At 43.8% G+C, this 25,051-nt stretch overlaps 1 protein-coding gene across 5 annotated transcripts in view; it reads right to left on the bottom strand.

Annotated features, from left to right (window-relative positions):
- Positions 1–25,051, bottom strand: part of UGP2 (UDP-glucose pyrophosphorylase 2) — a 72,509-nt gene that overhangs the window by 19,981 nt on the left and 27,477 nt on the right. For 2 of the 5 annotated variants that reach the window (XM_077282503.1, XM_077282501.1), the window contains exons 3-4: positions 24,558–24,665; positions 445–489 (exon numbers count right to left, since the gene is read on the bottom strand). In XM_077282503.1, the coding sequence (XP_077138618.1) occupies positions 445–489; positions 24,558–24,665 (153 nt within the window). Of the gene's footprint in view, positions 1–444; positions 490–5,692; positions 5,800–24,557; positions 24,666–25,051 lie in introns of those variants that run through there. The other 3 variants (XM_077282504.1, XM_077282502.1, XM_077282505.1) reach the window with 2 other exon arrangements.

Genomic DNA, 25,051 nt, shown 5'->3' with positions numbered 1-25,051 from the left:
TGGAATATCCACAAAAGGGTGAAATTGGCGGCAGGAGGTCACATACTAGGAATCTGAAATCCGCAGCACAAGTCAATTTTTCCTGCGAATTTTCTCTGCAGCGTGAAAAGGCGATTTTTGTGAGATCTCCTGCACAATGCTGCCAATCCGCCTGGAAATCTGCTCCATGGGAACGATATCCACACTGTTTAAATCAGCAATTTACGGAATAAATTGAGGGATGATTCTTCGCTCTGGAGGGCCCTGCATTGTGTAATGTCTAATTTCCTCCATTGGTGTCGCTACAAAAGAATTAACCAGGTTTTCCCACAGTTAATAAAAGACCAATAGTGATCCCAAAACACAACCTGTGATCTGATCATCTTAATAGGACCATTTATTTATTTATTTATTTTTAATATTAATAAGGGAGGAATTTTAAAATCTCTCTCAATTTTTACTCACAGAGGTCCATGACATGGGACTGGGCTGCTCCATGTAGGAATCACACTATCAAAACGGAAAGGGTGATCAATAGTCAATAGAAATATGGTAAGATTACGGTAAAATAAGATAATGAATAACCGAGGAGTCTCTACAAGGACCAAGAAACTCTAGAAGATACGAGGACAGCTAGACTAGTCTTTAGGGCAAGACTTTGCACCCCAAATCTATTTACACTGGACTCCTGTGACCAAGGCTTGGACATGGGGAGTGTGCAGGCGTATGGAGCGTCACTTCAGCCATATTCATGGCGGCCATATACAGGTAGCTGTCTGTATATCACCCAATCCCACATGCACGGTCAGAACACGCACAAGTGTAATGGAAAGCAAGCGGCAGCAGTTTATTTACTGAGCAAAAAAGGATTGAGCACCGAAATGCGACATGCCCAATCCTCATCTCACCTGACTGCATCTGTCAGGAAACAAACACAAAGCCCCCCGTAGATGGCAGATTTACAGTAAAGTGTGGGCCGCAGGTGTGCCGTACAGGGGTGTTCTGTACACGGTGTGCCCGTCTATTGCACAGGAGCAGTACGGCGACTCCCCTTACATTACAGGAATTCCGCCTTCACAACCTGTAAACTTCTCACCCTCTGGTAGAAAATTTATGACGAACACAAAGTCAGAACGATGAGTCAGCACAAAAATGAGAAAATGAAGAAAAAGTAATTCTAACCGTAGGACAAGGAATAACTCTGAGAACCTGATCAAACGCATTCCATTACTCAAAGGACCCGGCAAAAACACAGCATCAACCTCATTACCGTCCCCCTCCATAAATCACCCATGCCAGGTTTCCACTGGATTTACTAGAGAATGACGACTAAAGTCTGCAGAATTATTACACAATTCTTAATAGGCAGCAAAGCTACGTAATGTCTACAGGACGTTCCTCACCCCATTTACAACATATAAAACGTCCTGTCCAGCTGCTCTGGGACACCACAGGGCCGCTCCCAAAGTAACATGGCCAGCGATCATCTACATGACACCATGGACAACCTCAACGTTGTCAAGACTTTTCCCATAATGTGTAGAGGTGACTTCATACAGATGGTAATATGTTTTTCCCTGAGCAGAAACTAGAGGAGATGCCCTCTGGGACTGGCCCCAACATGTGGCTCTGGCTTTTCTAATCTCCAAAAGTGAAATGGGGTATTACATGGCACCAATTCAAGCAACCGGCAGATCAGATCATTCACGGCCAATGGGGCCATTCTTCACAGTAGTCCTTTCCAACTCACTGAAGTCATCCTAAGGCCCTGCTCACACTGCGCGCTGTCTGAAACGGAACACGCACAGGAGTCAGATGGACCAACGATGGGGGAAGTTTGTATTCTTATTTCTGACCCTGTCCATTTGTTCAGATGGGCACAAACAAGGCGTGCCAGGTTTCTCTGCCCATCTGATCTAGAAATAGAATACAGTTGAACGCTGTCATTGAAGTCTACGGCCCGGTGGGTGGCCTACCTCAGTCCTGTTTTTAGAGAGATACTCATGGAACCCCAAAAAAACAGTGCAGAAAACAGTGACAAGGCCTCTATGGGCCCAAGTACTGACAGGGCCTATAGGAAAAGTGTTGTACAGGTAAATTATCAAACAATTCTGGGTGTGACTGGACCACATCCAGAGGACCAGGGACAGACACTATCTGGGGTCATGAAGTCAACAGCCCATTCTTTATCATTCACAACCTTTTAGAATAGCGCTCCCCAATCTTTTATACGTCGGGAGACTTACAAATTGTAGGATTTTGTTGATTCTCAATGAATACAAAAGGGAGCAATCCTATTAAATATATGACCTAGGGACATGGCTTTTACTCCTGTACAGTTTTGTCGGTCTAGAAATGCCCAGGAGAAACCTGCAGGGGCCCCATGAGCGATATGTGGCTCGTGAGCCAAGGGCCGGGTTGGGGAAAACACAATTGATGACCTTACTATTGACCGGACCAGCAAGTGTAATAACAGCAGAAGTTTCAATGTTCATTAAAGAAATGTCCAAATGCTGTTCAGAGGACTACTCCATTATTTCTTTGGATAGGCACAATATACACCAGTTTTATAGAGCAATGTGTTGTCGAAAAGACACTGTGGATACATATGGGGCCAATGTGAGCAGTCAGCTACCACTTTCCTTGTTTTCCCCATCAAGCAGGGCCTTAAATCAGATTTACATATGGATGCTAACAGCTTCCATATGGAATAATAAATGGAATTTGAAAACTTTCATTATAAAAACAAAAAAATGCAAAATTGTACTTGTATCTAGTAATAAAAAAAACCCTTAAGTACAGGAACAGAAGGATTTCATTTCCTGATTCAATACCAAACATTTCACAAAATTATATCCAGTGACTTCTGTATAATAAATTCTGTGGCCATACAGGCTGAAACGGCAATTTGTACTTAGCCATGTCACAAATTTTGCCATCGGTGAGGTTAGACTAATATTTTTCACATAACTGTATATCCCCAGACCTCAATCTGATTGGGAATTTGTGGAGTGACATCAAAAATGCTGTTTTTGATACAAAAAATTAAGAATGCAAAAGTACTGTGGAATGTAGTGCAAGCAGCTTGGGATGGAATATCTGCCCGCAGGTGTCAGGTGACGCCATGCCGCACAGACGTAAAGCACTTATCAGGAATATAGGTTAGGTACACAACTAAATATTAGTTCAGTAATTAACAGAATAGAGACTGGAAAGACATTTCAGTTTATAGTGTAAATATTCAAGTTTGTAAGTGGAAATGGAGGCTATTATTCCTTATTCTTCATTTTCAGTTTAAAAATTTATATTTTCTTAATGTTTTAATTTGGAATTGAATGTGCAGATCCCAGTGCCTCTATGTATATGGAAATAAAAATCATGAGGATTGAGCTGTTTCTCAGTTGTTTTAAACACACTACTATTACACATCACTGTATATGCTCATACATAGCCCCGTGTCCAAGCAATGCAAATGTCCATATATTAGAATAAATATATATATATATATTATATATACACACACACACTATATACATACACATAAGAAAATATGGAAAAATTGCCATTGCATATAAGGGAATTTGCAATGCTTGGCTCCGGTGAGAGTGTGCATAATGTACATACAAAATTATATATATATATATATATATATATATATATATATATATATATATATATATATATATATATACACACACACACACACACACACACATACATATATACATATACATACACACTATACACACGCACACACTATACACACACACATATAAATATATACATATATACACACATATACTGTACTATACTGTACACACAGTCCGGAGGCTGAGCAATGCTGATTGTCATTTCAGCCTGTACAGATACTGAAGCCTCAAATCTTCAAAGAAAGTCTATTTGTCTGCGGCCAGGATGAGAAATCACAGTACTGGATTTTCAGTATAGTCTGTCTGCTCACAAAACAAATTAGATCTGGGGAAAACAAAATTAGGTCGATTTAACATCCTTTGCAAGTGGTAGAAGCAATTTACCTTCTATCAATTACTTGCTGGAAGTGAATAAGAGTGGAGCAGAAAATAAAAAATTACAGAACTCAGAAATCTAAAGTGAGAACACCACTCCGATGCTCCTCACTCCACGTGATTGCCCATCAAGCCACTATTGGATTATTTGCATGCTGGATCCGTGGCCCCATTTCATGCTATTCCTCCTGTTGGGTGGTGATGGAGCTAGATCTTCTTATGATGTATTTGTCTCTTTTATACCACAAAAGTTTGGTGCATTTGTTCATTCTTTTTATCCGGAATAGGACTACCGAAAGGCCAATTTTTCCACATAAGTACCGGTAACAAAGTGCGCAAGACGACAAGGAACCAGAAGACTGAGAAGAGGTGAAGAAAAAGTGATGACACCAAATTGGTTTTAGTGAGGTCTCCTCTTGTAGATTCAATCACTACCCTTTCAAATGAACTTGTACACATCTCTGTATGAGCATACAATAAGGCAGAATATTTCATAATCTCACATTAGAAAAACCGCGTCCTCTGATATTCCCCACTGGTGTGCATAAATGTAATTTGGAGCAGGCTTAGGCTACTTTCACACTAGCGTTTTTGGCTGTACATGGCAATGCGTCGTTTAGGAGAAAAAAAGCATCCTGCAAAGTTGTCTGCAGGATGCGTTTTTTCCCCATAGACTAACATTAGCGACGCATTGCGACGTATTGCCACACGTCACGTCCGTCGTGCGACGGTTGCGTCGTGTTTTGGCGGACCGTCGGCACAAAAAAAAGTTGCATGTAACTTTTTTTGTGCGTCGAGTCCGCCATTTTCGACCGCGCATGCGTGGCCGAAACTCCGCCCCCTCCTCCCCGGACCTTACAATGGGGCAGCGGAAGCATCGTGAGACTGCTTCCACTGCCCACATCGGGCATTATTTTCACAACGCTCGTCGGGCCGACGCTAGTGTGAAAGAAGCCTAAGCGACCCATTTAACGGTAAGTGACCAAAGCGCAGATTTATCCGCACACCGTGTGTTACACAACACGTAAAACATTGTTTGGAAAGTTTGGAAATCACTTCTAGGGGCCCATGTAACAGTGTATTTGATCCTGGCGATGCAGACTCCACTCGTTATCTATCATTTTAATATTGACCCACTTACAAAACATCTCTAAAACAATAATTAACAAGCTAAACCTTGACCGTCATTACATAGAAGATCCATGAAAACCACATTTAACCTCCAAACAGGAGACTTGTTGCAGCAGGTTTTACGCCAACAGTTTGGAAATCTCATGTGATGTAATAATTACACAGACTATTTCGTGAAAAGCAGTGACCCGTAAAGATCGGCTCTTGTGACAGCTCCAGGACAGTTTTTAGAGAACCCATATTAGCATTATATGTCCCGAGATGTGCGGTATATGCCTCACGACAGCACGGAATAAGTACAAAAAATGTAAAATATTTCGTTTAAAAGGATAGTGTACGTTCTGACGACGGAAGCAGCAGCTCAGACTTTGCTGGACATAAGGTATTGCAACACAGAAAACACTTTTTCTGCAACTATTCCAAAAACTATAAAGAATAGGCAAATATTAAGAAATCCAAAATATACATAAACTAAACCATCTACAGAAACTTGAAACAATTTCTAGGATTATTCTGATCTACAACTTTCGGCTACGGTCCAAACACTAAATGTTTACCTCCACCATCCTCATCCAGGGACTGCGCCGCACCGGCTGCACCCGATCTGCATGTTTGTAAGAAACAATGGTGACATTTCACCGCAATGTCTTCCTAGCCCCATCAAGTCACAAGTGCCTCTCCCCTACATCATTTACTATAAAAGGTTAACACTTCCTCGTCATCCAGTCAGTCTATAAAAAACTAATCTAACCAGTCTGATCTCTTAAAAGAAACAGACGTTCCCCCAATACACACTTGTCGCACCTACATCTTCATAAATGTCATTTGTGTCAACTTTCTCTACCAAAGTCTTATCCTGATTCACAAGACACATCCTCCTCATACCTTAGTACCATCACTGACATGATGGCTATAGTGAACAAGTACTATACTGCCACCATCTCCAGCCATAGCAAAAAAGAGAAAAAAAAAAATACTTTGAAAAATCAGAAAGGGCAGCAAAGTGGTCTAGCAATCTGTCTTACAAAGGGTAAGTACTTGCCTGCAATGGAGGGGGGCACCACTAGGACGTAGGAGGAACCGCTAAGCTGGAGAGGCTGCACCACTAGGGCAGAGGGTGGGCACCACTAGGGCAGAGGGTGGGCACCACTAGGGCAGAGGGTGGGCACCACTACGCCAGAGAGGCAGCACCACTAGGCCAGAGGGCGGGCAGCACCACTAGGCCAGAGGGCGGGCAGCACCACTAGGCCAGAGGGGGGGCACCACTAGGCTAAAGGGCAGCACCACTAGGCCAGAGGGGGGGCACCACTAGGCCAGAGGGGGGGCAGCACCACTAGGCCAGAGGGGGGGCAGCACCACTAGGCCAGAGGGGGATAGCACCACTAGGCCAGAGGGGGGTAGCACCACTAGGCCAGAGGGGGGGCAGCACCACTTGGCCAGAGGGGCAGCACCACTAGGCCAGAGGGGCAGCACCACTAGGCCCGCCATTTATATACATAGATATAATGCTTGATAAATGTACTTTAACTTTTTTCCAGGAACCTATTAAATCAGTTGGCACAGAACGAGAGGTAGTCATTGTTTGCACCATATGGTATTTGCACTATTTAGGCGTCACTGATGCCTGTGACTTCACCTGACAGCTGTGCTAACACAGGCAGGACCTGTAGAGGAGAACATTTCCATGCAGTCATCATTTTCTAATTAGAGAGTAATGTGTGCAAATTGACACAGATAAAGTTTTACTTTATCTATGGAAATTGCTACTTAAGCAAAACTTTCGAGAACTATTTCCCAGGCAAGTTTGTTGAAAACCAAGATTGCCAACATTAGAGCCCTAGATCTGCTTAGTTATATGCAATACCAGAGCAAGGGAAGTGTTACTACACAGCTGGACAGGTAAGCAGAAGAAATGAAAGACTGGAAAACCATAAAGAATGAAGGGCCATGACACTCGGCAGAGTATGCGGCCATACTTACAGGTGAGGCTGAGCTTCGCTTGGCAATTCAATGAGGTTCTGCTGGTCGTCCTAGAAGTTGAACCCCCATTTTTAAGGAGTTGCCTACAGGTGAAAGGAGGAAGCATCCACATAACCAATCAGTGGCTGATGCAGGTCACTTCTGCACCAGGGATTGGCTAGTAAACACCAGTACTGAAGCGCCAATCATGTGATCGGGAGCGCCGCAGACTCAAGTGAGAAGGAGACATTTTTCTTCGTTTTATAAACAAGCCCTTCGCCCAAAAAGAATAAAAAGGTTTCTCCACTGGAAAACCCCTTTCATACACAGTCTAACGATAGAGCATCAAAGAAATTATCAGTAATATTTAGAGAGCAAATTACTAACTAGATGGGCATTTCCTGAAGGAAATACATGGTGCTTGAACAGCACTGCCAGCTGCCAATGAACCTCAGGAGCAAGTCTGGCATGCAGGGCCCTGCCCCTGGGTATCCAATTTGGCCCCTTGGTAGCCACTTTGATGTGCGGGGCCCCTTGTTAGCAACTTTGGCCCCTTGGTAGAAACTTTGATGTGCGGGGCCCCTTGTTAGCAACTTTGGCCCCTTGGTAGCCATTTTGGCATTTAGGAATCCTCGGTAGCCACTTTAATCGGAGGCCGGGGACCCTCGGCCTCCGATTTGGAGGCCGGGGACCCTCGGCCTCCGATTTGGAGGCCGGGGACCCTCGGCCTCCGATTTGGAGGCCGGGGACCCTCGGCCTCCGATTTGGAGGCCGGGGACCCTCGGCCTCCGATTTGGTGGCCGGGGACCCTCGGCCTCCGATTTGGTGGCCGGGGACCCTCGGCCTCCGATTTGGTGGCCGGGGACCCTCGGCCTCCGATTTGGTGGCCGGGGACCCTCGGCCTCCGATTCGGTGGGCGGGGCCGGCACTTACTTTTCACACACGGGGCCGGGGGGGCACTTACTTTTCACACACGGGGCCAGGGGGGCACTTACTTTTCACACACGGGGCCGGGGGGGCACTTACTTTTCACACACGGGGCCGGGGGGGCACTTACTTTTCACACACGGGGCCGGGGGGGCACTTACTTTTCACACACGGGGCCGGGGGGGCACTTACTTTTCACACACGGGGCCGGGGGGGCACTTACTTTTCACACACGGGGCCGGGGGGGCACTTACTTTTCACACACGGGGCCGGGGGGGCACTTACTTTTCACACACGGGGCCGGGGGGGCACTTACTTTTCACACACGGGGCCGGGGGGGCACTTACTTTTCACACACGGGGCCGGGGGGGCACTTACTTTTCACACACGGGGCCGGGGGGGCACTTACTTTTCACACACGGGGCCGGGGGGGCACTTACTTTTGACACACGGGGCCGGGGGGGCACTTACTTTTCACACACGGGGCCGGGGGGCACTTACTTTTCACACACGGGGCCGGGGGGGCACTTACTTTTCACACACGGGGCCGGGGGGGCACTTACTTTTCACACACGGGGCCGGGGGGGCACTTACTTTTCACACACGGGGCCGGGGGGCACTTACTTTTGACACACGGGGCCGGGGGGGCACTTACTTTTCACACACGGGGCCGGGGGGGCACTTACTTTTCACACACGGGACGAGAGGGTGTCATATTCACTTTATCCTGATGTTTGACTGTGATAAATGATCATGTCCTAAAATGGACACCGTACATTTGCATAGCTGCCATCTTTGGAAGGTCAAGCTGGGGGTAATGGAAAGTTCGCCATTATTTCCTATGGGAATTTTTTTTTTTTTAAATGCGATTTAAATAAAATCTACATATCGGATCGACTATAAAAGTCATAGCACACCTGTCCCCACCGAGGCCTTCGAAACGCCGCCTGAACGGGGTCTCTGCGCCGAGCGGTTCGGGCCGCATTAATTGCGGAAAACGCGGAGAAGAAGAAGAATAAAATATAAGAAATCGGATTACAATATGGTGCTTGAACCTAGGAGGGTTCAAGCACCATAATTACTACAATATAAATGTTATTTGGATAAAACCAAGGCAAAAACTGGTGGAATCTGACCCAGAGAACTGACCCCAAACCAAGGAATATTATATCCGGCTGTCCATACGGAATCCCGAAAAACTGTGAAACACTGATGTCCCCATCTTTACCAATACTCTTAGTCCGTGAGGTGTAGACAGTGGGGTATCACTAAGAGAAGAGACGACATCACTAGATCACGCCTACTGTGCGGAGAATCAAGTCCACCGAGTGGAGCAGATCGTGTGAACGGGGCTAGGAGCAGTTCTTTACCATCAGCCACATTCGTAGAGGAACGGTGGGGCACCATAATGTGGAAACCTCAATCATTGTGGCTGTGCCAATGCTTCGACTACTGGTCAAGGAGAAGTTTGGCAATTTGGACTTTTCTATGAGGCCCTGTGAGTTTTATGTACACCCTAGTGTATAGCTCAAACCTGCCAGTTATTAGGGCTTTGAGAGTCTTTTAGGGTAGAAAGTCATCACGCTGGCGCCAGGACTGCCGGTACTCTCTATGAAATGGATTGTACAATAATATGTAATTGACTGTGAGAGCTTTGTGCCGACGTCAGGTTTTCCCTGCACCCTCAGGTGGAACAAGGCTTATGGCTGCCTGAAGAGCTGTATTATTATTTTGTCCTCCTCCTTTATGGAGTCTTTGATTTGTGACAATTGCTGATTATTACAAACAATGGGGCAGTGCGGCACGGATATAGGAAGATCTACGCTTTCCATTTCGCAGCACATAAATTCATTTTAGCCTAGGGTGTCGTAAATGGTAAAGCAGGCCGGCAGAACTAACACGCACGGAGCTTTACTCTACACATGTAAGCAATTCTAAAAGTTAACAGACGCTCGATTGTTGGAAAATTCCAAAGTGGAAGATAGACATTTTTTGTATATTCCAATCAGGAATCTTCTATAAACTTCTAGATCTCGTTTATAAACAGGATGCAAAGGGAATCTGGGTAGGATGTTCCCAATCTCGCACCATTAATACCCTGGAGTATATTAGTCATTTCTGTAAATTAAACTACAGCACCAAAAATAAAACACACACTACTTCAAGCAGAAATAAAAAGGAAACTGATAGGTTATTGGATATTCTGGAGTAAGAAGAAAAGATGAAAACTATTAGAAACCCATATAGCCAAAAATTATAATCAAATTCTCTAAAATCCTTGAAAATGTTATTTCCTCTGAAAAAATGAATATTAACCGCTAGATATTTGCATTACTTTGCCATCCGATGCCCTTCCAGCAATGTGTCACCAGGATAACCTCTCATATTTATTACATATTACAGTTTCTACAACAAAGTACTTCAGGCAAGAAAACGGTTGGTCATAAACGCCCCCCGCATCGGTGAGCTCACAGCCAATGAGAGAACAGAGGTCACATGACACTGATGACAAACTTTTAAAGGGCCCTATTTTGCCCATTTTAAAGGGAATCAAATTTTTTTTTTCCCCCGACACCACAGATGTTTAGGCCACATGATGGAATAGATTTTTTCTTTCTTGGCATAAACTTCCTTTTCAGGCTCTTTTAAACATTAGAATAAAAGTCAGGCAGATCTGACAATATAGGGGGACTATCAAATTTGCAATCTTGATGATATCTGGCTTGAGGATGACACTTCCAGATTAGTTTTCATTAATGACTGAATTACTATCAGAGGCAGGATTACAATAAAGACAACTATACATGGATAACACAGAGTCCACCATTTACTATAGGTGATGCTCATGATGCTCACCTCCTCCCCCCTCTCTGCATTTTTTTTTTTTTAAAGTCACTTCTAATTCCTAAGCTCAGATTTTGGAAAAATTAAATAAAAAGTTCCGTTTTTTCTGCGTCAAAAAACTTGCAAGAATACTTTCATCATAACGGAGTCCGTGAGTAGCTGCAATAGTAACGCATTCCCTTTCACTCCTATAAATTAATGCATAACCCGCAGCACTCCAGGAGATGAGCATTTTATAGATAAACCTTGATCTCTACAATTGCAGCATGAAGCGCAGACGCTCTTACCTGCCAAAATATATGGATGGATTGTTTTCATTTTTTTACTACAAGTTGAAATCTACTCCATTAACTTAAAGGCATATGCACATCATATTGTAGGCAGTAAAAGAGGTTTTCTCAAAATCAATCAATCAATCAATCTTAAGGGCGCACTGCTCCCCTACCTTAGAGCTTGCCAGATAAAAGGAGGAGCAGAAAGATTTAACAGTTGGGTCAGCAGCATGGTTTCACTGCTTGTCTGAACTGTGCTCTCCCTAAAGCTTCTAGCAGAAAAAGCGCTGCGGAATATGTTAGTGCTATATAAAAATAAAGATGATTATTATTATTAACTTTGCCACTGGAGGAGCACCGGGGTCTGAAGCCGACCAGATCCAGCAACAGCAATCCAGCCAGCTTCAGAGCAGCACACACAAGCTGAACAGGATAGAGCTTGTAAGCGCTGAACGCCTTACTCTGAAGACACTATTAGCACCTGAGTAGCATGCTCAGATAACACCTTATCCGAGAACAGTCGCTCATCCCTAATCCTAAACAGAACACTACATGGCCTTATTTACACATCTGTAAGCCCAGGGAGAAAGATTAAAGGGGGAAAGCGTCTACCCCTATCACTTACAGGGAAGTAGACTTTCTGAACAACATAAAAAAGGAGAAAAGTCAAGAGCAGAGAACTTCCCTATTTTGCTTTGTGGCCACATACAATAAAACCGCAGACATGCAGGTGTCACTTATACCGACTGGTTAACTGGAGAGAAGCGTAACCGTCAAAAGCAGATCAGGGCGCCAAGATTAATCATAAACCACCAAACTAAATGTTGTACCAAGATTATCCAGTCACACAAAGCCAAAAGATACTCTAGAGTAGAGTGAAAAGATTTTTCAGGACCAGTGGCCACGTCAGTAGTCCATGGCCACCAGATCATAGCCCTGCAGACCTCTTATTACCTGTAGCATCCCCGGCACTAATGGCTAGTAGAATACGATTTCCTTTTGATAATCATCAACACTATATGAGCCCCGACCCGGCCAGACAGCAAACCGGAACTCAATCAATAGTATCCAGGCACAGGAGTACAGCGCTCTTCTTGAGAGTCACTCTCCACGAAAACATCTGATAATGACTAACACCGTCATCACAGGGTTAATGGAGCGCAAATGACTGAAGGATGGAAAAACTGACTTGTCTTTTCTGTTAGAAATTATTTTCATATTTCAGGACATTTCAGAAAATTATGTCTTAAATTTTCCCAAATGCTTTGGCGCAGCTTTATTATACTGACAGTATGGCCCATTTTGTGATGAAGTAAATGATTTATAAATAAGCAGCCGCCTCCGGGACATGTACTTAGACAGCGCGGCCCATCTGACATTAATGGAATATATTGTGGATATGACAAATATCCAAAAAGGAAATGTCCAGTTTTATAGAAAAGCACAAGCCTTGTGTTTAGTAGACTTCTCTACCAATTGGACAGCGCTCCAGTCCTAAACATGGCCACTGATGAAGGGGCATGTGACCCCCAACAACAAACTGCCATGAAACAAATTAAGCTTCTGTTTATTTCCAAGGCACAAGGTATTTTAATAGGGGCTAATGGGGGTGGTCTCCGGCCACATGCCTCATCTAAACAGCTGTGTATTATGTCCTGAAAAGAGGGTGAGGCTTTACAAGCGAGGGCATGGCCACCAATCTCTACTATAAACTAGTAAGTGGTTTATAACTTCGTTTACAACTCATTTGTAAAAATGATCTTTATGCGACCTTAAAAATTGGCCATAAGCGCTCTAGTAAAGTCAGCATTAACTAAAGATCAGCCTACCTTTCTTTTTTTTATTCTATTTATCACAGGGAGTTTGCTGCCTTCACCCACCCAGGCTGCAGATATAGGGTGTGATGGTGTGATAGGTTATGTGGGTATCATTTTAAGTGTATTTATACTTTACTGATTTTCATAGTGTTCTCTTGTTGCCCTATATCATTCCCTGTATTCCCCATATTGTCTAGAGTCTCAATTACCTTCCAAAAGGCTGATAATTGGATTAGCTCACTTAAGGCCCCGTCTCACATAGCGAGATCGCTAGCGAGATCGCTGCTGAGTCACAAGTTTTGTGACGCAACAGCGACCTCCATAGCGATCTCGCTATGTGTGACACGTACCAGCGATCAGGCCCCTGCTGCGAGATCGCTGGTCGTGTCAGAATGGCCTGGACCTTTTTTTGGTCGTTGAGGCCCCGCTGACATCGCTGAATCGGTGTGTGTGACACCGATCCAGCGATGTCTTCACTGGTAACCAGGGTAAACATCGGGTTACTAAGCGCAGGGCCGCGCTTAGTAACCCGATGTTTACCCTGGTTACCAAAAAAAACAAACAGTACATACTCGCCTTTCGGTGTCCCTTGCCGTCTGCTTCCTGCTCTCACTGACTCCCGGCCGTACAGTGAGAAGTGAGAGCAGCAGTGACGTCACCGCTGCGCTCTGCTCTCACAGTACGGCGGCTCAGTCAGAGCAGGAAGCAGACGGCAAGGGACACCGAAAGGCGAGTATGTACTGTTTGTTTTTTTTGGTAACCAGGGTAAACATCGGGTTACTAAGCGCGGCCCTGCGCTTAGTAACCCGATGTTTACCCTGGTTACCCGGGTGCTGCAGGGGGACTTCGGCATCGTTGAAGACAGTTTCAACGATGCCGAAGTCGTTCCCCTGATCGTTGGTCGCTGGGGAGAGCGGTCTGTGTGACAGCTCCCCAGCGACCACACAGCGACTTACCAACGATCACGGCCAGGTCATATCGCTGGTCGTGATCGTTGGTAAATCGCTTAGTGAGACGGGGCCTTTACTGTCTGCAGCCTGACTGTAGCTATGCCTTTTTATGACCCCCTGTAGTGCCTTAATCCCTGAGGCACCTTTGTCAGGTCTGGGAGGCCTGAAAACCACCCCAACCTGTCTGACTACCCCTGAACATAAGGAGGGGGCTAGGGAGGACAGGAGCTGGGAAGTCAGTCCCCGTGTGCTGAGGATGGTGTAAACACAGCACGTCAGAGAGAAAGGGAAGCATATGGATTTTTTTTATCCTCTGTCTGCTGGATTATTGGACTCTTATCTCCTTGGACTTTTTATCCAGTTACTGAACTGCATTCGTGTTCTGGACTATTGTATACTCAGTGTGGTGGATTGTTTATGGACCTTTTAGTTCTGCATATAATCAATCTCAAGACCTTTATCACACTTCCCTCGATCTGATTGTGTGGTATCGGAGAAGGACCCCGTGACATAAGCGGTATTAGAAAAAATAAATAAATAAATAATAATAATAATAATAATAATAATAATAATAATAATAATATGGCATGCCGAATTTCAACATGCTCAATCTACTGGCGTCACAAGATTTAATGGGATTGTCCAATGAAAACAAACACAGGATAGGTGATAAACTTGATCGGTGGGGATTAAACCAATGGGACCCACACTGATCGGCAGAATGGGGCACGTTAGAATGGAGCGGCAATGCACATGGTTGACCACCGCTATATTAACTTCCTATGGGTCTTCCAAGCGCTACGCTCGTCTGAGAATGAATGGAGCAGCAGTTGTGCCAACGAGATGTTGCACCATTTAGTAATAATAATGGATAATAGTCTGAGGTAAAAGGTTCCTGATTCTGATGATCGGCACAGTAGAAGTTATCAATGTGTGGAGAGATGATATAGGGGTTGTCTAGTGAAATAAAGTCACTGCCAAACACGCCAGGCCATGGCTTATTTGCCTCTCCCCATTAAAATCACATGCGAGCCGAGCAGTACACAGGAAGAATGACAGCCGGCAGAGGTGCACACTGAGCCGGATAACCTGTAGTCACAAGGCGGGGACATTTCTAAAGGTTATTTTTGAACGTCTCTTCCCCGTGTATGTGGTAATGACATAAATGCCTCTAATAGGACACTGAACGTCACTTTCTGTAAATGTCACTAATTGGGATCGTTAGCAGTGGTGTCTGGTAGGGTGAATGACCGGGGTGTGACTCCGTGTAGATGCCTGAAGTCAATGTGAAGTGGAAATATGTAGTAACGGGCGTCACTCCGTACACCGACAAGTTATTGTGCAATAAAAAAGGAGTCATAAATGACGACAGCATGGCAGGAATACAAAGAGTAAAAGCCATCTGCAGAGAAAGTGCAGAATGTGGAGAATTTACTGTCGCTCAAGGGTAAGCCCTACTACGGAGTGATAAGTGCTCAGCAGTAGTGATGAGCGAACGTGCACCGCTAAGGTGTTATCTGAGGATGCTAACCGAGTGACTTCGATGTGCTTGAAAAATATGTTCTAGTCCACGCGGCTGCATGTCTCATGGCTGTTCGACAGCCGCGGGGACCAGAACATATTTTTCAAGGAGACCGAAGTCACTCGGTTAGCACCTGAGCATGCTCAGATAACACCTTACCCAAGCACGTTCACTCACTACTCCGCAGACATCTCGGTCCCTAGTACCGTTACCTTACTGCATCTATATGCCATTTCTATGTTCTTCTCCACTTCGGTCTCTTCTCAGTCCCCTATTAGGGGGATTCCATGTTAATTCCCAAAAAACGGTATCAAGATCCTTCCTCGATGCCGCCGTTGACTTCAAAGATCCTAAAATATGAAACTTTGGCGGGCTACACTATTGTGTCCAGCTTCAAAGCCTGGTGCCACCGTAACAAGGGTGAAATGGATCCAAAACTACGTAGTTTAGGATCAGTCTAGCTCTATGAATGAACTTAGGAGAACACTGTTTTTTCGGGTATTAAGATGGAAACCCCTAAAGGATTCCTGAATTTTCAGCAAAACAATGTGAATGCAGCTTTACACATATGTATCTCGGATTAATAATGTAACCCACGCTGCAATCTATGCTGACAGTGTCTGCACACTTCGGCTCTATGCGCAAACAAACAAACAGTAATGTAACCATTTATATGTTTTTGTAGCACTTTAAAAGAGAAGCTGATCCCTTTAAGACCTCAAAATATGCATGAAATCAAGTTTTAAGGTTCTGAATATATGTGATATGGTGTTATATAAATGGTTTGGGAACATTAAAAGGTTATTTTTACAGACACATATGGGCTTCTCATATCAACAGCAGTCTTTATTTTGCATTGTACGTAGTTTGACGTAGGGGGAAAAAAAAAAAAAAAAGTGTCTAAAGCAAAAATTATTATTATTAACTCAGTGCAGACCTGGTGCTTAAAGATAAAATACCATACAATTACACCGCCATCAGTACAAAGCCTTATCTGCACATGTACGTATACACAGACTGTCATCCATTGCGAACATACGTAGATTCATAGAGTAGAACAGTCAGGGGCAGACAAGGGGAGCAGCGTCATGCCAAGATGCAAGAAAAATCAGAACTACATCGGGCGATTGCCAGCGTGTCTACATGTGACCGTAATCAAGCAGAATGATTTTTGCTTGCAAATTGCTGGTTCATGTAAAAAGTGACCATAAATCAATAGAACACATGAAAATAAGAAACTTTGTAATATATCTTATCAGAGAAATCTGCTTCTTTTTCCAGACTGATTTAATCACTCAATTCATGGGAAATTCTGTCCTGGCTGAATAATTTACCCATTAATGAGCTAGGAGATAACAGTTGGTGCTTCTAAGATTCCGTGGAGTGGGAGGAGATAGAGGCCGACATTCTGCTACAAGCGCCATAGAACTTTACGAGCACCAACTGTCTTCAGTAATGTAAATAATGTGGCTTCACTGAATACAGATTATACCAGATAAGTGGGAAGTTTGAAAATGAATGATCAGTCCAGGAGGTGAAAAAAGCAGATTTATCTGATAAGATATTTTAGAAAGTTTTTTATTTTCAAGAGTACCATTGATTTAAGGAAAAAAAATGTGAAAGGTGCCGGTTATTCTTTAAATGCACTTTTAAGCGGATTATTGGTGCTTTAGGTCCCATTATATATTTATTGTTTGCTGAATAAAGGGACAAGGCAACCATTAATATGAATGAAGGTCTCAGCGTCCCCCCAACAGAAGATCCAGGGGGTGAGGAGGATCAGCAGCAGCTTACTCCACATTTTCATGGAAAGCTCTTGCACGCTCGGCTACTTACAACTCTCCATGAGTATTTTGCATCATTGTCTTGCCCCTTTCCTCTGGTATACTTAGCCCTCCTTAGCTGGGGGGCTCCATAGCAGCTGCTACACTGCGGACCTGATGAACCTTGGGCAAAACTATCCTCAACACGTTAACACTATAGCACGCTTTTATAACGATAAGTTTGTTGTTTTAAAGCGGATCTTTCACCAGATTTCACTATAAAAACGGTCTACAAAATTAGACAGAGCTCTGGAGATCTAAAGATACTGGTGTACTTACACTGAAAATCCAAGTCAGAATGGCTGTATAATGCTGATACAAAAAGGAGTACTTTAGTAGTCCATCTAGAGAGATCTCATGAGTCCCTATGTATTCAGTCTCTGCCAATCAACCCAACAGCTGCAGTTTGTACTAAGTAGTGAGAGATGTCAGCAGCAGCAGGGAGGAGGGACACTGAGGAACTGTCAATCAGGGTAGGTGGACAGAAATTGACTTTAAAGGGAGCCTGTCATGTAAAAAAAAACTGCTATTAACATATGGATATGGGGTTAATCTGCAGGTTCTGACACCGTGCGGCCGCCGCATTGAGAGCCCGCTGCAGGGAGGAAATTAACTATTTCCCCGGCAGGCTCAGTCTTTCAGTCATACATAGGGGTTGCGCCGGAGTGGCTTCAGTCACCGCTGTGTATAGAAAGCGGAGGCACCGACTGACAGCCGGCCCCCTAATGATGAGCTGGCTGTCAGTGCGAGGGAGTGGTTACAGTCGCCACTCTCCATGTGCAAACTGGCGGTGAAATCACGCAGGTGCGCGTCACCCGGTGTCCACAAAATACTAGCAGGACACCGCCATCATGTAGAGTTTCTCAATCTCCACAAGCGTGCATTCTACTGGGTGAGCCCATGAGCGCACATGACCACACGGATCACAACATTGTAGTCTGAATTACCTACACAAGAAGTACGAATGGGAGGATTTAGGCACGTTAGGTTTTAAATATTGAACTTTTTTTTTTTTTAAATAAGTTCACAATAATTCTCAATGAATCTTACAGTCTAGGAGTGCCTTGCACGGCAGCTGCCGGCCCGTCTCTATACACATGGTGGATGAGTAATTTATGGTACAATAAGAGTCTGAAAAAATAAACAATACATAATATAGCATCCGGCTGAAGATGTCAACTGAGCGAAAGGAACAATCTGATCTCATTGTCACAATACACAGTGTTCAGTATAGAGCACAGAATGTTATGTATAGAATAAATTATGACATCTAAAGAAGGACTGTAGTGGAACAAAAAAAATCTGTACGCACCAAAAATAACACCAAGTAGAGTTAAAGCATAACTTGTCCTTTCACAGAAAGCTTATAGACAGAATGACTTATGTTATGGGGCAAACGCCAAACTAAAATGTCCAGAAGCTTTCTCAATTTACAAGTTCTGTAACTTGTCTTCCACTCTTTCAGTGGTAGGTTTTCCCTTGTAAGAATTCTGTCAGAACCATAGGTGCATGAACTTCCTTTTAGTTACTTCCTAGCATGCTCTGCACTTGTTACTGTCTAATGGCTTACCAGACCTAAACCGATAGCCCGCCTATCATACCTGAAGGAAAAATACAAGAAACAGTCGCCCCGCACTTCCTGCACGGTGCACAAAGAGCCCCCCGCTTACTGCACGGTGCACAAAGAGCCCCCCGCTTACTGCTCAGCAACAAACCGCCCCTCGCTTACTGGTCAGTGACAAATAACCACCCCACACTTACTGCACAGCGACAAAAAACAGCCCCACACTTACTGCACAGCTCGGAAGGGAAGGAGCACCGTTTTACTTTTTTAAAGCAGAATTAGCTGGAATTAAGATCGGACGCCATGACGTTTGGAGAGCCCCTGATGTGCCTAAACAGTGGAAACCCCGCAATTCTAACTCCAACCCTAACCCCAACGCACCCCTAAGCCTAAACCCAACCATAACCACACCCCTAACCCAAAACACATCCATATCCCTAATTCCAACCCTAACCATAACCCTGACCACACCCCTAACCGTAATACCAGTCCTAATCTCAACCCTAACCACACCCCTAACCCTGACACACCCCTAACCCTAACCGCAACCGTAAACATAATCCAAACCCTAACTTTAGCCCCAACCCTAACTCAGTTCCCACAGAGCAGTACTAGTACTGCGCATGTCGGGAAGGGGTTAATAAGTGGGATTTCTTGCCTTATAAATGGGGTTGGGACCATCAGTTGTGTTGTGCAGAAGTCTGGTGGATACACAGCTGATAGTCCTACTGAATAGACTGTTAGCTGCTTTTTTCTTGCCAGAATACAAATTCTAAGTAAAGAAAAACGAGTGGCCATCATTACTTTAAAAATTGAAGGTCAGTCAGTCTTACAAATTGGGAAAACTTTGAAAGTGTCCCCAAGTGCAGTGGCAAAAACCATCGAGCGCTACAAAGAAACTGGCTCACATGAGGACCGCCCCAGGAAAGGAAGACCAAGAGTCACCTCTGCTTCTGAGGACACATTTATCCGAGTCACCAGCCTTAGAAATCGCAGGTTAATAGCAGCTCAGATTAGAGACCAGGTCAATGCCACACAGAGGTCTAGCAGCAGACACATCTCTACAACAACTGTTAAGAGGAGACTTTGTGCAGCAGGCCTTCATGGTAAAATAGCTGCTAGGAAACCACTGCTAAGGACAGGCACAAGCAGAAGAGACTTGTTTGGGCTAAAGAACATTAGACCAGTGAAAATCTGTGCTTGGGTCTGATGAGTCCAAATTTGAGATCTTTGGTTCCAACCACCGTGTCTTTGTGCGACGCAGAAAAGGTGAACAGATGGACTCTACATGCCTGGTTCCCACAGTGAAGCATGGAGGAGGAGGTGTGATGGTGTGGGGGGGCTTTGCTGGTGACACTGTTGGAGATTTATTCGAAATTGAAGGCATACTGAACCAGCATGGCTACCACAGCATCTTGCAGCAGCATGCTATTCCATCCGGTTTGCGTTTAGTTGGACCATCATTTATTTTTCAACAGGACAATGACCCCAAACACACCTCCAGGCTGTGTAAGGGCTATTTGACCAAGAAGGAGAGTGATGGGGTGCTACGCCAGATGACCTGGCCTCCACAGTCACCAGACGTGAACCCAATCGAGATGGTTTGGGGTGAGCTGGACCGCAGAGTGAAGACAAAAGGGCCAACAAGTGCTAAGCATCTCTGGGAACTCCTTCAAGATTGTTAGAAGCTCATTCCCGGTGACTACCTCTTGAAGCTCATCAAGAGAATGCCAAGAGTGTGCAAAGCAGTCATCAAAGCAAAAGGTGGCTACTTTGAAGAACCTAGAATATAAGACATAATTTCAGTTGTGTAACACTTTTTTGTTAAGTATATAATTCCACATGTGTTAATTCATAGTTTTGATGCCTTCAGTGTGAATGTACAATTTTCATAGTCATGAAAATACTGAAAAATCCTTAAATGAGAAGTGTGTCCAAACTTTTGGTCTGTACTGTAAGTTTTGGCATCTTGACTCCTCTCACTTCTGTATTCAAATTGCAAACCACAGGGGGGGGAAACACCCATGAACAGCAGCTTGGCTGCATGCTAATTATTCCAATGCACCAACAGGATATCAAAATTAAACTGATAATGAAAATATATGACAACGAAGAGAGATTTTACATTTGCTGAGAATTTTAATAAAAAATAAAAAATGTGTATATACAATACATGTAATACTGTCTCCTAAACAGGTCTTCATAATTAATTTAGTGTCTGCATTTCAGGAACACAACAGATCCGGATTCAAGAGATTAATGGCCACATGTTCAAACCTAGCCATGATACTGAATATATAAGGTGTGACGTGAGTGACTTCCAGCAATGATTACTAATGCGAACACTATGGAAGAAATCCGTAACTACAAAGGACAAATAACTGCCAGGTAATAATCTAGTAATTACAGAGTCACACTCCGGACCGCCTGCAGCAAGCTACTGACGACTGTGGTGCTCTAGGCTATACAGGCCGGGATCACATGTCCAGATTTGTATTCTCTAAAATGTAATTTTTTTTTCATAACCCCTGGGAAAAAAAAAAAATTCCTTCTCACGAAAAAAAAAATGCAAGTAAAAATAAGAGCTAAACCAGCCTCAGTCACAGATTCATCACAACCTACCTCACCCAGACATTGTATCCTACCTATATACACAGAGGACCTGTTACTTGTCATAAATATCATTTTTCATCACCGGATGTAAACGCCGCTGTTCTCCTGAATCTGCTGTTTTTCTTTTGTTCATGCGTTTCTCTATTTTTCAGATATAGCCCCTTCTTCCCATGAAAAATATCATCTTTCATACAACTGGGTGTTGTCAGAATGAACCCCAAACAAGAAAGCTGAGGATCACACCCACTTGGCCAAAAGCCATACATTTACTTATTGGGAAGAGGGGCCCACATCTCAGGAACAGAAAGGTACAGCCGGATTCAGGAGAACAGTGGTATTTATACCAGGTGAAAAAACAAACATTTATTGCAAGTGACATCCTCTAAGTTATACCTGGAGAAACCGCTCCAAACTATACAGCCTAGATCTTGGACTTACACATTGATGGCCTATTTGTAGGACATATTATTGGATTGGTGGGGGTCTGATGCCAGCTACCCCACTAATCAGTAATTAGCAGGTCCCATAGAGACTTGGCGTAACAGTACGGCACCGGACCACCACAGCACCTTGTAGTGTCATTCATGTCAATGAAAGCTGAACGGTAACCTGAGAGCGGTCACTACACATGTACAGAGCCGCGGTGGTCGGGATCTGCACAGCTTTACTTCTGGCTGCCATGGAAGCCAGAAGCAGCTAAATCGGTGGAGCACCGGGTTTTGGCCGCCAACCGGTCTGATATGATGACCTATCCTAAGGAAAGCCTCAACCACATATATTTACGACTATATACATCAATTATGTACAGTCAAATGTGCCTGACATTTACAAAGCTTAAAAAGGGGTAATCCCACCTACTTGGAAAACAAGAATTGAGGCAAAATCTAAGGAGTGTGGTGTAAAGGAGATCTAACCACGAATAACCATTGGGACGACTGTTTTTATTTTCCGTGCATCCCGATCAGAAAGCTTCAGAAGACATCACTAAAATTAGGAATTATGCAAAAATTTCTTGCCAAAAATTGGACGTAATAATAAAAGTTCAAGATTGCCAGATAATGATGCGTGCAAGTGCCTGATACAAGTTTGCACAGAGTATCGCGGGAGCTCAGGTGACATTTTCGAGTCCCCACAGCCGAAAGTTTCCTGGCTGTTAGACAGCCATAAAACACACATGGATTGCCCATGTTTGTTAGGCAATCCCTGAACATTTCGTGGCTGTCTAATAGCCGCAGATGACGAAGCCGCGGGGACTAGAACTTGTCACTCGCGCACCCGCGATACCCTACGCATATCGGAGCTCCCTCGGCAAACTCGAGTAACGAGCACTTGTGATCATCACTGACGCCAGACTAATGAAACGCAAACGACGGGAGGTACACAGACTGCGGGTCTTTAACAGCCTGTTTACACAGGCAGACGCGAGCCATTGCTCTCACTGACGTTAGTCTTGCTCACGTTGCTGACAATCATCTTTTGTGCCGCAGAAAAAAAAAGGGTTTTTTACCAGTCGCTTTGCTCGTTCATCGGATGATCAGCAGAATGTTTAGACTGCATGATTATTGTGAGTAGAGTGTTCATCAGTATAAATGTCCCTTTACTTCATGCGCAAGTAGAGCTCCAGGAACAAACACTAAATACAACTACAGGTCCCTACACAACCGATCGAGGCAGATCTGCCCGGCCCTGTATGCAGGTGTTGGTGTGGTGACCTTTACTAAAATTGTGCTACGTTTCAGTCTTAAATCATCATTTTCAGACTCCAAATATGCAGATTGGAGCCTGATCCAAGTTTTAGGATTTTTCTTTTGTAGTATTGTCTCCCCTAGTAACATAAGAGCACGCCGGTCTGTCATCTATACGCTGTAGTCACATTAATGTGATAAAAAGTTGCTTAACTTTGCATAAAAAAGCAAATTAATGAAAGTTAGAGAATAAAGAGAAAAAAGAAAGATCAAAACATTTAAATGTAAATCTTCTCTGCAAGAGTTATGCGTTTAAAGTAAGAGAAATGTAGTGTGAAGAGAGACATTAACAATTTGTCAGTAGACGAAAAATAACGTACAGGCGCCAATAATAGCTAAAGTGAAAAAAAAAAGACAAAGATTGTGTATAATGTAAAAAACAGAGATGACCCCAAATAAACCCAGCCTATGGTTCGCAAGGACCAGACTGGACATAAAGCTTACTTGTACCCTGTGAGAAGAGCCTCAGTGTTTCCTATCACACTGCTGTTCCCTGGGTCTGCGCCAGCGTTGGCCTTTATCCACGTAGACAAATCCAAGTTAAAGCATAAGTAGAAGCGTGAATTCATGGCACGCTGCAAAGTGAGAAATCTCTGCTCCCCACCACAAAGTGAAGGACGCCCATAGCTCGTTGTGCCGCCTGCACCCATTACATTGCTCAGGTGGTTCGGGCATTTAGGTTCTGATTCATTACTGCTTTTGCCTTTTTTTGTCTATTAATTGGTTTCTTTTCGCCTCTTTTTCATTTGCTCCTTATTCTTTTAAAAAGTCTACTTTATATGGGTCAACCACCTTTTTTTTGTGTGGTTTTTTTTTTGTTTTGGGTTAGTCGTTGTGAGGGAGGTGTGGGGATTCCAGTTGTTTTGAGTCGATTTAAAAATTGCGATTTCCCATAATTTTATGTACGTCTGAAGTTTTTGAGGAAATTTTGCAACATGTGACTTTGAGCCCCCCCCCCCCAAAAATAATAAAAATAAAGAGCATTTTTTTTATTTTGCTCAAAAATTTGTTAGTCATGTGCAAAACATATCAACGAATACCCCCCAAAAAACAAATAAAAGTGACTTTGGAGGTGGTATCTTGTCTAGAGATGACCATCTGTACTTAGTTTTAGAAATAATTGTGGTCTTCATAATGCTGCACCGTACAACCAGCTCGTTATCTACCCTAAACCTCATGTAGTAGGACTTGTTATTACAAGCCTTTCTGTAAAACTATCCTCTCATTCTTAAGGAAGCTGCCGACAAAAATAAAAAAAAAATTAAAAAACACAAAGAAGCCAAAACGGACAAAGGAATACCTGTACAACTGTGTAAATGTACAATATGCAGAAGCTATATCCATAGGCCACAGGGTGGTGATGAGTAACATGATATAGTAACTCACAGAATCCTCTGGGGGTCTCTGGATCTTTCCCCAATCAACAGAAGGTCCTTTCTCTTGCAAGAAGCGATGAAACAACTTCTGGAAGCCTTCCAAGTCTTTCTTAGTATGCTGCAGGGGAGAAAACATACATCTTACTTCAGAGATGTGTAAGAAGGCTTAAACAGAGAGAGAATAAAAAAGGGGTCAATTACAGTACCCTAGTAGAGTGTAAAAAAAAAAAAATTTCTCTTCGTTTGTGCAGTTTAAAGAAGCCTTCCTCCTCTTAATATATTGCAAACACATTACATAAAACTGAGTACTTACAATTGCTCATTTTGTCTTTCTACCCAGCTAATTCTTCTCTTTTCTCTGCTCGATGAAAAAAAAGGAAGTCTCTTGCCCGTCATTTATCACCCAACCCCACCCCCACCATTAAACTCCTGATTCATCTGCTCCCTCTGCCAGGGACTTGTATAGTGAGTCATGTAGAGAAAATTGACCTCCTGTTTCTACAC

Source organism: Ranitomeya variabilis, chromosome 2 (genome assembly GCF_051348905.1).
Source record: "Ranitomeya variabilis isolate aRanVar5 chromosome 2, aRanVar5.hap1, whole genome shotgun sequence".
Classification (NCBI taxonomy): Eukaryota; Metazoa; Chordata; class Amphibia; order Anura; family Dendrobatidae; genus Ranitomeya; species Ranitomeya variabilis.
Note: the sequence above shows the minus strand (reverse complement) of the source record. Positions and strands in the feature narration are given on the sequence as shown.